The sequence below is a fragment of the Cylas formicarius genome, unplaced genomic scaffold (assembly GCF_029955315.1).
Source record: "Cylas formicarius isolate icCylForm1 unplaced genomic scaffold, icCylForm1.1 PGA_scaffold_4__25_contigs__length_36172078, whole genome shotgun sequence".
NCBI classification, from domain to species: domain Eukaryota; kingdom Metazoa; phylum Arthropoda; class Insecta; order Coleoptera; family Brentidae; genus Cylas; species Cylas formicarius.
This window is the reverse complement of record NW_026844334.1, coordinates 53,656-67,023: the sequence shown is the minus strand read 5'-3', so window position 1 is coordinate 67,023 and position 13,368 is coordinate 53,656. Positions and strand designations below refer to the sequence as shown.

The following is a 13,368-nucleotide window of genomic DNA, read 5'->3' as shown; positions in this document are numbered from 1 at the left end:
TCAATTTGTCGAAAAGGTAAAGATAAGACGAGAACATTCGCTGGAGTGTATTTAATGTCAGATAAATATTACTTGTTTACAATAAAAGTGTGTTTTTTTTTTAATCGCAACGTTCATTGTGCAATGTTATGATCATCCGAGACCCAAAAAAAATAAATCACTATTTTTAACAGGTGCCGTAAACCATTTAAAAAAGTAAGTGACTTAAATGCTGTTCTATTTGATTAGTTTTGAGTTGAGTTGAACGATATCAATGAAATTGTTGTGGATTATTTAAAAAAGAATATACTTTTTATTTGTTAAAAAAACGCTTCTAACTTTTGCTCACAGGGTTTACAAATAACGGAACCAAGGGAAGTTTTGGTGTGTTAGTGAACGTGTATCGACACTCAAACTCTTTCTCAAATACGTATGTAAAATTTCCGTTATCTCGAATGAACGTTTTGCCAAACCATCGAAAGCACCGAGACGAGAGCGTCGTAGATAAAGATAACACCTCACAACTTGCCTTAGGACCTGCAGATAACGTGGAAGTCTGATCCGAACATGGCGTCAAATTCGAGAAACATATTTTATGAAAGCCGATGAAAATAGATAACTACTTGTCCCACGAAATTTATTTTCACTTATTATCCGTCGTACCGTTTTATCTTGCATTTTGCGATCACTACGTATCGCCGGACGGTCGCAGCCGGTCCATATATACGAAAAAAAAAACAAAAAATGTATGAGAAAAATGTATATGGCGTATAATCCGAGCCATGGTGGGTATATTCGCAGTCAGCCCGGTGTTACGCGCGCAAATAACGCGGTCGGAGATATTAATCGCGTACGAAACACAGATTCAATTATGTCCGATGCCGTTGTCAGATGTTAAAATCTGCCCGGTCCCCTATCTCATGCGAATCTGGGTATTGCCGCCCGGAAGATCGTAATCGGGGGGGCACTTTTCTGTGTGTGTCGAGCCGATGCGCGGCCCCGTTCTAACGAATGGCCTCCGCGGCCACAATTACCGAAGAACAATGCCTATTATATTGTTATCGAGTCGAGTTCGGGCAAAAATATTGACTTATTATGTACCTGTGTGTGTGTGCGCCTCGTATGTCCTCTTGCCGGGTCCCGCGTAGGCGTACGCCGACCGAAAGGAAAATCACGCGTGAAATCTGCTAAATCTTTGTATATTTCATTGAAGTTTCAATCGCTTGATCGTATTAGCAAATACAAATTAAAAAATTTACGATATGTAATTGTTAAATCAATATTTTTTAGGTATGAGACATTATAAAGGGTGATTCAATAAGGGTTTCCACATTAAAATAATAATAAAAAAAACTCTGAAGAATATAAAAATGTACAAACATTTTTATTTGCCATTTTAGATTAGTGTATGAAAGATGATGTCATTCAAATGACCCCCGCGACTCATGTGGCATGACGTAACTCGTTTATTGAAATTTCCTATCGCTTTTTGACATAATTCAGGTTCTATGCCGGCTATTTCGCATCTAATCTCCTGTTTCAGCTCTGGAATAGTGTTTGGTTTATTTCTATACACTCTGCTTTTTTGATACCCCCAAAAAAAAAATCTAGGGGAGTAAGATCACATGATCGCGGCGGCCAATTGATATCGCCGTTACGTGAGATAATCCGACCAGGAAACTTGCCCCGCAGCAATTGCATCGTTTCTTTGGACGTGTGACAAGTGGCTCCGCACCAAAAGCGCATCAGACAGTCACTTTTTGAGGATGCATTGCTTTTTGAACAATCTCTCTTGGGTTTTCTAATCCCCAAATAGGAGCAATGTGTTCGTTTACAAAGTCACCAACATGAAAATGTGCCTCATCGCTAAAGATGATTTTCTTTGAACCCCTTGTTCTCGTATCAATTATGCAAACACGCGGCGCTGTTGATGATCTCGAGGTTTCAACTCCTGAGTTATTTGAACTTTATATGGGTGTAGATGCAAGTTTTTTGTTAAAATTCGCTTTGTGGTTGAATACGTAAGGCCCACTTGCTGCGATCGATGGCAATATTTTGATCTGACCGACCTGCACGAGCACGTTGAGGGACTTTGAGGTTAGTTACAGATCCAGTTTGCTCAAATTTTTGAACCACATTCCAAATTGTCCTCTCAGAAGGTCGATTTTGCCGCACGTAGAGCCCGAAATGCATTTTTTCTTGATCGACCATTTTCATAACATGGCTTGCACGATTTTTACACGTTGTTCAGTCGTATATTGCTCCATGACTAATTTTGTTTATGTTTTGAGGTTAGAAATCTCATATTGGGCGTCCCAAAAGTGGACCAACATATGGTTTGCACGCGGCAGACCTACCGACAACAGGCAGCTAATGGAGCTATCACTATTAGGTGATTCGAAGAAACTCCAAATTATCCTTGGATAATAAGGATACAAAAACATTATCAAGCCCATTTAGACTTGGGGAATTAAACTGTGGGGCACCGCTAGTGACTCCTCCCGCATAGATTCCAAAACAAGGTATGGCGTGCCATCGTCAAGCCACCATGTTAATGATTGATTGCTATCAACCTCTGTAACCCTTCTAAAAAAGCGACAAGAATTGGCCACCGTAAAATGAAAAACCTGCTGATCCATGATAGAAGTAGCTATCGGCAATAGTCGCTTTTGGTTAGTTCTTTAGGACTGTTTGATCTTAATGTCCCGTCGTAACGTCTATCAAGACATACACCTCCGCTTTATAGATCGTAACAAGCCCTTTGGTATAGTAAGTTCAGAGGAATACGAATACGAATAGGAAACAAGAACCAAGAAGCTTTTCTGGTGTCGAGATCTAATGTAGGTGACGTATAGAGACCACAGGCATTTGATACGCGAAGGAACCGTAGAATGGAACAAAGAGACAAAAGTTATAGCATCAATCGAGAGAGGTGTTGCATACGGGACATGTCACGAGGAGAGAAAAATATCGAATGGTGTGTGTGGAAAAATCCATCCACTAGGTTCAATTGTTTAAAAACAAGAAAAACTTTGACAATGCAACAAGAGAGCTGAAATCCTTAAAACCGAGAAGAACAAAAGCAAAAACTGCAACCGAGACGACAGATTATTCGGGCTGGACAGTCACTCGAAGAGAAAATTGCAGACCCTACTAGAACTGGCACGGAGATGAGACGACCTTTCGGTGTCCCGGCATCTCACTCTAAATACGAAAAAGGATCTCGGGCAAGGATACCGTCGTTCGTCCTCGCGTTCGTCGCATCGAAAGGCCGCGTCTCCCGGGAGAAACAAAACGTCCGGTCGTCGGCCAATAACAATTAATTCGAATAATTAGTAGTCGGAGAGCGACGACGGGATTTAGATTTACGCTTGTTCCGCGCGATACCAAATTTGACCAAGACCGCTTCTCGACGAATCTAATAGAAGAGCGTAGACAGCGTGGCTTCGCGTCGCCTATTATAGCTTTATGGGGCCGGGTCGGGCTCCGGCCGCACCAAATGGGGCAGCAGAAGACGTGCTTGAAAAAGCGACACTAGCATCATGGAAATTTCACAATGCTCCCGCTGCCGCTGCCTTCTGGTCCCCGTTCTTATTTTTTTGCCGGTCGCAGCGCGGCGAGGCCTGATATACGGCGAATTCGCATTCGCGATGCGTTCGAAAGAATGCCTCTCTATAAATAGATACCGACATTGTCACTCGGCGACGTCTCTCTCTCTCTCTCTCTCTCTCTCTCTCTCTCTCTCTCTCTCTCTCTCTCTCTCTCTCTCTCTCTCTCTCTCTCTCTCTGTCTCTCTCTCTAGCTCTCGCTCTCGCTGTCATTTCAAAATTTTCACCGCCGGCGTTCTTGTCGTGGTAACTTGGAAACAAAACCCCTTCGGAATAGAGAACGCTTAAAAAATTAATTCATGCACTCAATAAGTTTAACGAGAAAGTAAGTTGTGCCAGATCGACGGTCAACAAAAGGATTAAACAGAAACGGGGTATTAATATGACTCTTATATTCTCGGATTTATATAAAAAAATGCACAAAATAGGTCATCAAAAAATTATCAAGAATTTAAAATATTTCTTATCGTAAATTTATTGTTTTTTTTTTTTTTTTCGTTTACATTAAATTAATTAATTAACATTAATTAATCGATCGTCGAGCTACAAAAGGATTAATCGTCTTATTAATACTTCTTATTAATATGACCCTTACATTGTTGGATTTATATAAAAAAATATGCAGAAACTTTAAATGAAGTTCTTATATTAAAAAATCATCAAACCTAAACATAAATATTTCTTTACATCGTGCCTTTGTTTCGCTTTTTATTGAGTAAAACAAATGTATTTCTACTTTGCAAAAATTGTATAATAATTTGATTAAAATTACGATAAACTTAATGGTAATGGTAACATCGATTGAATTTGGGTATAGGATATGTTGTATTAAAAATACTTTGATTTTTAAAAGTAATCCAGAAACGGAATAAAAACATACCTTTTCTGTTTAAATAAAGTTTGTCGGAAACGGGGAAACGATCGTAAATGTGGCATGTTATAATCTAAGAAATCAAGAAAAAAAAATCAAACACAATGTTTTATGACCGGAAAATGAAAATAATATAAATATACAACCACATTTTATTTATTAACAAAAAAGTTTTTTTATACAATTCGTTGGATTTTTGGAAAAATAGACGATAAGCAGTTGCCTTAATAAAAACAAAAATTTGAATGTTTTTTATTTGACATGTTTCCATGGCATAAGGTTTCCCACATTTTTTTCAATTTTCGAAAATTACCTTTAGAGGTGTTTTTTTGGAGAAAGAAAGAGAAAAATTAAACTATCTCGAAATATGTTTAGTTTTGTACGTCACCCGTTTTACAGATTCGAACGAACGTATCGGATTATCGGTGATCCTGTATAATCTGCGCCATTATCGTAATACGCGATGCGCAAAAAAAGGCGCGGTTCCCACGTTTCGCGCGAAGCGGAAGCCCGTCCGAACGAATTGTCCGCTCCGTTTCTGTCCTCTCGAGGTACGTAGTTTTGTTGAAAACGCCGCATGGCCTGATCTCCCGTTTGCCCGATGCGAAAGGCGTCCTCATTCGATGCCCGAAATCGAATCGAAACGAAAAAAACGTACTCCATAGAAAAAATTCTCTAATTTTGCGTTTGTGGAATCGGATAGTTTGGTTCCTCCTTTCGAATAACGAACCGAAACCCCACAGATTTATATTATTTGAAGTAAACGCGATGGACGGAGGACCCCGTAAAAGCATAATAAGAGTTTTAGTTGTAAATTTTGGCCCTTGCTATTGTTCCTATTATTCAAACGAGACACGACAGTCTAATAAAATAATTTTATAACACGTAAGTAATTACATTTTTTAAAAATGAATATTTTGAAAAATGTTGTTTATTCGCTTGATTTTTAATATTTTTTGGTCGTAGCATACGAAATTTTGAACGGTTGTTTGAGAAAAATGAACTTTTTCTTTTTTTTGCTACAATTGAGATTTTTTATTATATATTAAATTGACCTAATTCTCTTATTCTCATGATGTAGGAAAAAAAATTGCGTCTTAAAACGCTCCCAATTTCCAATAATATCTTTGTCACCTTATGTATGTCGATAATTATCCGTTTGTCTTCATTAATTTGTAGGATTCAGTCACTAACTTAATTAATTTACTAAAAATTATAGCCCACACATCCATTAATCATCTAAGATGAATAATTTCCAGATTAATTAATATACAAACTTGTATAACATACTTTCTTATCTATTAATATCGTTATAATTTTTTGTATTAATAATATCTATATATTAAATCAGGACTACCTTCATTTTTACGCTTCTTTCCTAAATGACTAATTATTAACAATTTAATTAATAATATGTTTATTTTTTTATTTTTTGTAATGGATGAATATTTTTAAAAAATTTATTTATTCGCTTCATTTTGAATATTATATAACATACGAAATATTGGGTAGCAAGTAATAATTTGTTCTGAACATAATTCATATTATATGACGTTTCAAAGTGACTAACAGTTTATAAACAAATCAGTATCAAAATATTTTCGAACGTACCTAAAATGTTCTATGTTGATTAGTTGAATTGTAGAAAAGAGTTTGTCATATAAAATATATATTATTATATTAAACATTTTAATCGAATATGACTAGTCAGGTAAAAAGTGGTCAATTGACCGGCCCCAACACTAGTAACACCACTAACGGCGCTTGACCTTGGAATGCCAGTCCTCCCAATTCCAGCTTTGACGTTTTTAAAAGGCCTGCAGACCAATTTTGCATTAAAAAGTATAAATTATGATTTCGAATACGTAAAAATGGTATGTGATATATGAAGATAAAAGGTAAAGATGGCCCGCGCGACTCATGCCCGTTCTTTTTGCGTCCTCGTCGACCGTAATTAATACTATTAACAACGGCCGCCCCGCTAATCGACTAACCCGCTTCCTAATACTGCCTTCCCGTTGTTCCAGGACCTGGACGACGTTCAGACGACCAGCGACGACGAAGAGATGCCGGACGAAGAGCCGGAAGAGGCTGAAAGCGCCCCCGATAAACGCGAACCTAGTCGAACGAGGGCGGAAGCTCCCGAACCGATAATCGATCAGATCAAGCAAATTAACGACGCGATCGTCGAGCATAATAGGTCGACCGCCCCCGTAGCGCCGCCCCGCGCCCCCGAGGCCGCCACGGAGGCGCAGGTTAACCTAAAATCGGTCCCGTTGCTCGTGCAGACGCCCAACGGTTTGGGCTTCGCCGCCGTATCCGAAGACATGATCCTCGGTATGGTTCAGGACGCGGTCCAGCCCAAACTCGTGGCGATACCGTTGAGTAGCGTCGCCAAATATCGATTATGAAATATCGGGAGCGTCGACCTCGGTAAAATGACATTTGCTGGGAAACGCTAATTGACGGTTAGTGCCGTGAGATGCGGGTCGCGAGAGAGACGCGCAATCGACTCCGCGCATTGTTTTCTTCCAGATATTTTCTTTGGGACGCAGGGTTTTAGGGGGGTTCACATTCGGCGTACGTTCACATTCCTGTAAACAAATTTTCCCTCTTACTTTTTTTATATTTCGGACACACGTTATTGACTTCATTAAGCATGTCTTTATTCTGCTCTATGCCGATGACATAGACACTGTTCTAGTCTCCTTCTTCTTCTTCTTCTTCTTCTTCTTCTTCTCTTTTCCGTTACCAAAATCCAACAGTGCACGGGTAAAATAAATATATACTTTTCGCACGGTGCGTATGATTTGTCAGTCTAGATCTAGCTAGATGGAAGCTAAAAATCTATTGAAATGTAAATTTAATGAATTCACTTGAATAAATTAGTGGTTAATATCTGAAAAACCAACCATCCTCCCGAGAGTTAGTCATCGCACATACTTTCTATTCTTCTTATCCTCCATTCTCTATAACTAAAGCCCAACAGTGCACAGGTCCTGATAAATCTAAACTTATCGCCTGGGGAGTATTAATGTCTTAAGCGACACGTTGCTGGTGGTTCGCCAACCTACCTTACACTTGAGTACATTCCGATAATCTATCGAGATCTTCCTGAAGTGCTAGACACTACTTGAGAACGGTTTCAGATCGTCAGCAAAAAGAAGTAAAAGAAATGCTGATAGAAAAACAGTAGGGGTCCTAGGGCATGGAACGTCCGATGAGACTAAGATTTTGGAATATGCAAAATGATTTAGATGATGTGATAACTTTATATCCTTTTTTCTTGGAGAAGTCTAAGTGTGTCTAAACTTTCTGGTCAACTTACTTAGAATCGGCACTCATATACTCGCAAGGCAGTATTTCTATCGAAAATAAATACTGGTGGACACCATCGACATTAAATACGAAATACATAGATTGTGCAGGTGATACGTCCGATTGTGGCAAAATTTTAGTCAGAACACTCTAAAACACATTTTCGCTAACGTCCTTATAGCATATAAAGAAATTTGCTTTTAGGCTGGTCTTGACTTCGTTCGATGCTTACAAATCTTTTGGATTCCTAGATTTAACATCTGTGTACTTCCCCGAAATCGTCAATAGTTTCGGAGATAAAAATCGAATAAGTGTCTCTTTTTAGAATCAGTATACCATTTTTGTGTCCTTTCTTGCATAACTCCTCAGCCTAGTGGACTACCAAATCTGCCAAATATGTAACATGTTATAGGAACGTTATATGGCGAATGTAGACTCTCCTTTGCATTTGCATTTTCGTGATAGCTTGCTATAAATGTGATATTATATAGATTTATACAATTAGTAGGTAGGAGCTTTGTTTGGTTATTATCATTCGTGGTGGTTAAGTATTCGAGTAACTTTTCCTTTCAAACACGATGTGGGGCGTCGACATTTTTTTATATAGGAATTTATGTAAGATAATAAGAAAAAATAATAAAATTTATTGTTGCATATTCTGAAGAAATTTTGTTAATAAATTATTTTACAGCAAAGAGTGCAACCTCTACCATTTTAAACAAGTAGGTGAAAAAAAGTACGTTTTTCGTATTAAATACAAAATATATTTTATTTTTATACTTTCAACTCTGCATTTTCGACGGAAGCTTGTAGAAAATGCGGAGGTTTAATTTTATTAGACGAAACCCCTGTTGCATTACATACTCGTTTGTAATAATGACTTTTGTGCCTTACATACTTAACCTTATTTTTCAATAAAGAAATGTTTTCACTATCCTACGCTTTTTTTTTCTCGTCGCCCTTTTCAGCGTTGAAAGAAAAAAATTTTTTTTCTGTCCTCTGTTACCATCAATCACGATATTGTTGTGGGAAAAAAAATCGGGCTACTGGCGGGATTTTAGAATTCCATTGCCAATGGGAAAGTATTGAAACCCGGTGGGGTCGAAATTTCCTTGCCAACAATAGTTTTTTCTTGTCTGTTCTCTGTTCGCCGATACAGACCTTCGGGAAGTTTTTGGGGCCGAACAACGGTTGGAAATACGGGCTTTGATTTTTCCTCCGTAATAATACCGGGTGACGTTCGCTACGGAATAGAGTAAGTGTCCTAAATTTCGGGATATCGGGTTGAAATTCGGCGGGAATTTGCAGTTCAGTACAAAGTTAGGGTCTATTGAAATTGGACGTGCTCGGAAGTCCTGTGGTATGCAAAAAAATAAAAAAAAAATCGGGTGCCGAAAAAAATGATTTTCTCTAAAACGGCATCTTGGATCGGAAAATTTTTTCGGCTGTGCGTAACAGTAGTGGGCAAAAAAACGATAATTGCCATTTTTCGTCTTTTTCCTTTTTTTTTTTCTTAAATTATTGTGAGTTTAATTTACCAGGACGAAAAACAAGAAACTGTTTTGAATTCGGGATTAGTTATTTCTGCTTTCAGGACGACACTAGCGTGTGGGGAATTGGTTGCGACTCTTTGCTTTTGGAGTTCCAAATAACGGGATTTTTCAAACTTAGCTGACGGTTATAATTTATACCTTAGACATATTTTCGCAAATGTAGCGTTGCTAGATCTACACGAAACAAATGGCAATTCTTTTATTTCAAAGGGAACGCCTTTTATTTTGGTTCAAATGCAATGAAATAAAGGGACGGAGTGTTCTCTAAAAACTGATCCGTTTGCAATAGTGCGGCGGGATGATAGAAAAAAACACAGTAAGTTATAAGTAGTTATTGATTTGCCACAGTCAGCCAGATTTGTTTATAGGATTCAGGGTAAATCAAGTATTATAAGACAATTAATTTTGTATACGTAAGAAGTTTCGTAAAATTAACTTATTACTGTCACGAAATATTCACGCCGAATTTTAAAAAATGAAATCGATCCCAGCGAAAAAAAAACGCTTCTAATTTTTTGTCTATTCTTTGTTCCCCATGTTTGCCCCACGGGAAGTTTTTGAAGGCGAACAGCGTACGAACGGTAGGAACCACGACCTTAAAATTTTTCTATTAGCGGGCGACGCGCGGCCGCTCGCAAAATATCGGCTGCCATTTTGTCCGCTATTTTTTTTAATGGAAATATCGAGATACCGCGTTGAAATTCGTCTTGCATTTACAGTTCGGTACCCAGATGGGACCTATCGAAACAGGGCGGGATCGAAAGTTCCCCAGTATTTTTCAAAAATTTTTGAATTTTTTTTTGCGGGGCCGAACAAAAAACATTTTCTCGACGACGACGCGTCCGATCGGGAAATTTTTTAACCGGGAGACCGGCGAGATTCGGCGCGACAACCCGAAAAAATATGGTTAAGTCGTATATGTATAGGGGTCCCAGTTTTAAACAAAAAAATGAAAGTTGCAATTTTTGCAGTAAACAGCACGAAGAAACAGGGCTTTTCTTAAAGCTAAAAACGAACAATTAATGTGAACAGCGAACGGCTTTGACACTGCTTTAATGTTACTCAGGAAATCGTCAGTTTTAGATGGTTGATTCAGCGTCTATCAGTAGGATGTGTCCGGTACTAAGGATATTTCCCGCGTATATCGTACTGAGAACGCGATATCGACTGGTTCTTTTTTTTATTTCGCAGAACGAAAACATGTCGGGCGCGGAGAGTAGCGACAGCGGCAGCGACGCCGACATGAACGACGGCGAGTCGCTGTTCGTCACGCCGGACCACGAGGTGTTCAGCAACATTTCGCCGCCGCCGTCGCCCGTCCGGAGATCGTCCGACCACCAGCGAGCGTCGCCGGCGGCGTCACCCGCGCCCGCCGCCCCCACGCCCTCGTTGCTCAGCCCGCTTCTTTACCAGACCCAACAGGGTATGATGTACGCGACGCCCTCGAACGGCGGCGTCATTTTCAGCCTCGCCCGAAGCGACGTCGACCCCAACCAGCCCCAGTTCATAACCATACCGTTGTCCGTGGTCTCCCAGAAGGACGCCGAGGCGTCCCGGAAGAAGTAACCGCGCGCGTTTTGCTGTTTCGTCGTGTTTCGTGTTTTTTTTTTTCGTGCGGACCGCAGACTTTTTTCTTGCTGTTGTAGAGGAAGCGTCGGTGTAAATAAATTTTTTGAATTCGACCCGCGTCTGATTGATTCCGGCCGGGCGTACGGTAAATTTTGGCACGTGTCCGAGCGGGCCGGAACGACGGTAGCGGAAGGACGGAACGCGACTAGTCCGTTTCCTCTTCGTATAACGGTGCGACGCCGAACCACGCGCGAACACGCCAATCGGATTTCAAAAAATTAACATAATGAAAATTCCGGTCGGGCAAATTACAAAATTGAATCGTCATGTAGTCCTCGTATACGAATAATAATAATAGCAATAATAATAATACATTTATTCTTCTGTATTCCATATACAAAACAATAGCATGTTTTAAATAGATAAATTGCCCAAGAGGATCTGAAAGCAATTAAAAATTGTTCAAACTTCGACCTCCATAAAATGATACATAGCAATCACTTCTAAATATTAATTCCTGTAACCTATAATTCTTGTCTTAATTGCCTTTAAAAAAAGGACTATTAAAGAAAGAGGAATGCTATTGTAAAGTTTATAAATATTATAGGAAAAGCTTCCTTGGAAGAGAAACGTTCCGTGCAGTGGTCGACCCTTAAATCTAAGGTTAAAGCTGTGACCATATGTCCTATACTTTATATTTATTCGTCAAGTAAGCTGGACTGTTATTAAAAATAATATCATGGAAAAATACCAAGTGTAGTGTACGCCTGTACCGCATATTCAACCACTTGACTTCCTGACAACTTCTAATCTGTTATCAGGCTTCTTCTCTATCTGAATCAAGATCCTAAAATTCCTAGACCAGCAAAAAAATCTAGCTTTCTTCTTAAAACTCTTTACAGGGAAATCTGTCGGTTTCGTACTTAATTGGACATTTTGGTTAGCTTCGCATTACTTCAGACATATTAAAATCCGAGAATCTGCAATCAAACCTCCTCGTCCTAATTGAATAACGCTTGTGGAGAACATATTTTTCTTGTGTGAACAAACGACGACAACAGCTATGAGTTCTTCATTAACTAATAACAATTACCTATTCTTAGATATTCCTATCAATCGAAAATCAGACGTAACATTCTATTTGCAGAAAACCTACTCACACAGACCGATACTCTAATCCAAAAATCATCGGTTATCAATGTTCTTGTTTACGATCTCAACGTGAGTCCCGTTTAGAAATCATCGTCATCCTGTTGGCTTGTTCAGAGCTCCAATCAAATCGATATCTCCACACCTTGAAGTAGCTATTTGCTGAAAATCATTTATCTTCAACTCAGAATCACTTTGAAAATTTTGAAAAACTAAGGTCAACACTTAGCTCTGAAGAATCCAACAGGGTGATTCGCGGAACGTCAACAAGTTCGATTTAACGACAAAGAAAAATCAACCCGAGGAATTAAAACGCCTTACATCTGCTCTTTTCTCTTATAATTTACACAAAATTCACTTCACCACAACCTTCCAATAGCAATGAGCACGAAAGCAATCCCACACTTGCCATTGTTGTCTTTCCTTACATTCTTTAGAAATATAACTTCAAATTTAGCAGTTGTCCAAAAATCTCTCGACATCTTTGATCAGTTAAAAGACGAAATTTTTTTTTGAGTTAACTGGTTTTTGCAGCATTAGCTTCGAAAATGTCTATAAAGCCATGTCTCATGCGTCAGCTGAGTTCCTGTAAAAATACTCCATAAGATCGAGCTGTCTTGGCGCGATTCAAAAAACCGTTTAGCTTTTATCCGGAGTAAATATTCTGAAAATTGCGCCAACAATTGAATTAGTTCTAGCGTAATAATGCCTTGACTCTGTTAGCATCAATAAAGTGCCACACGTAGTTGCAAACCAAATCAAAGTCTAAGTATTCTTGACATCTCACCAATATCTTTTATTATCTCTTCGTATATTTGGAAACATCTACAACAAAAACTGATAGTTTTAATCTTAAGTAGTAGCAAATAAAGTAACTTTTATGTATCAAATAAATCGTCTACCCAAGAACATCATAATTTAATACATCCTTGGAGAAAATAAAATAGTGCAAGGCCGTTTTTTACTTCTCTGTTTATTTAAAGCGGCTTATGACAGGAGGATGGTTCTATGTGTCCACGCCTACCTTGCAAGAAACCCAGCGCGAGCATTTAAAAGCAAGGTTAAATTTTGTTAGGAATCACATATCGATTGGTCGATAAACACGGCGAAAGAGTTCTTTGCTCAGATAAAACCAGATTTCGTCTCTCGACAACTCAGAGTTTATCGAAGATCAAATGAAAGGTATGCCCAATGTAATTTCCAAAATACGAGATTATTTGGTGGAAAGTGAGTTATGTTTTGACTTGGTGTTTATCAATAACGGCAGTTTAACAGCGGATGGGAACATAAGGGAGATCCTTCAAGAACGTGTGATACCGTT

At 38.8% G+C, this 13,368-nt stretch overlaps 1 protein-coding gene across 3 annotated transcripts in view; it reads left to right on the top strand.

Annotated features, from left to right (window-relative positions):
- LOC132700378 (serum response factor homolog) overlaps nt 1-11,003 on the top strand; it is a 34,048-nt gene extending 23,045 nt beyond the window's left edge. The window contains exons 3-4 of one of the 3 annotated variants that reach the window (XM_060667649.1): nt 6,486-6,795; nt 10,521-10,694. In XM_060667649.1, coding sequence (XP_060523632.1) covers nt 6,486-6,795; nt 10,521-10,549 — 339 coding nt within the window. In that variant the 3' untranslated portion in view covers nt 10,550-10,694. Of the gene's footprint in view, nt 1-6,485; nt 8,703-10,520 lie in introns of those variants that run through there. The other 2 variants (XM_060667648.1, XM_060667647.1) reach the window with 2 other exon arrangements.
- The last annotated feature ends 2,365 nt before the right edge of the window (nt 11,004-13,368 follow it).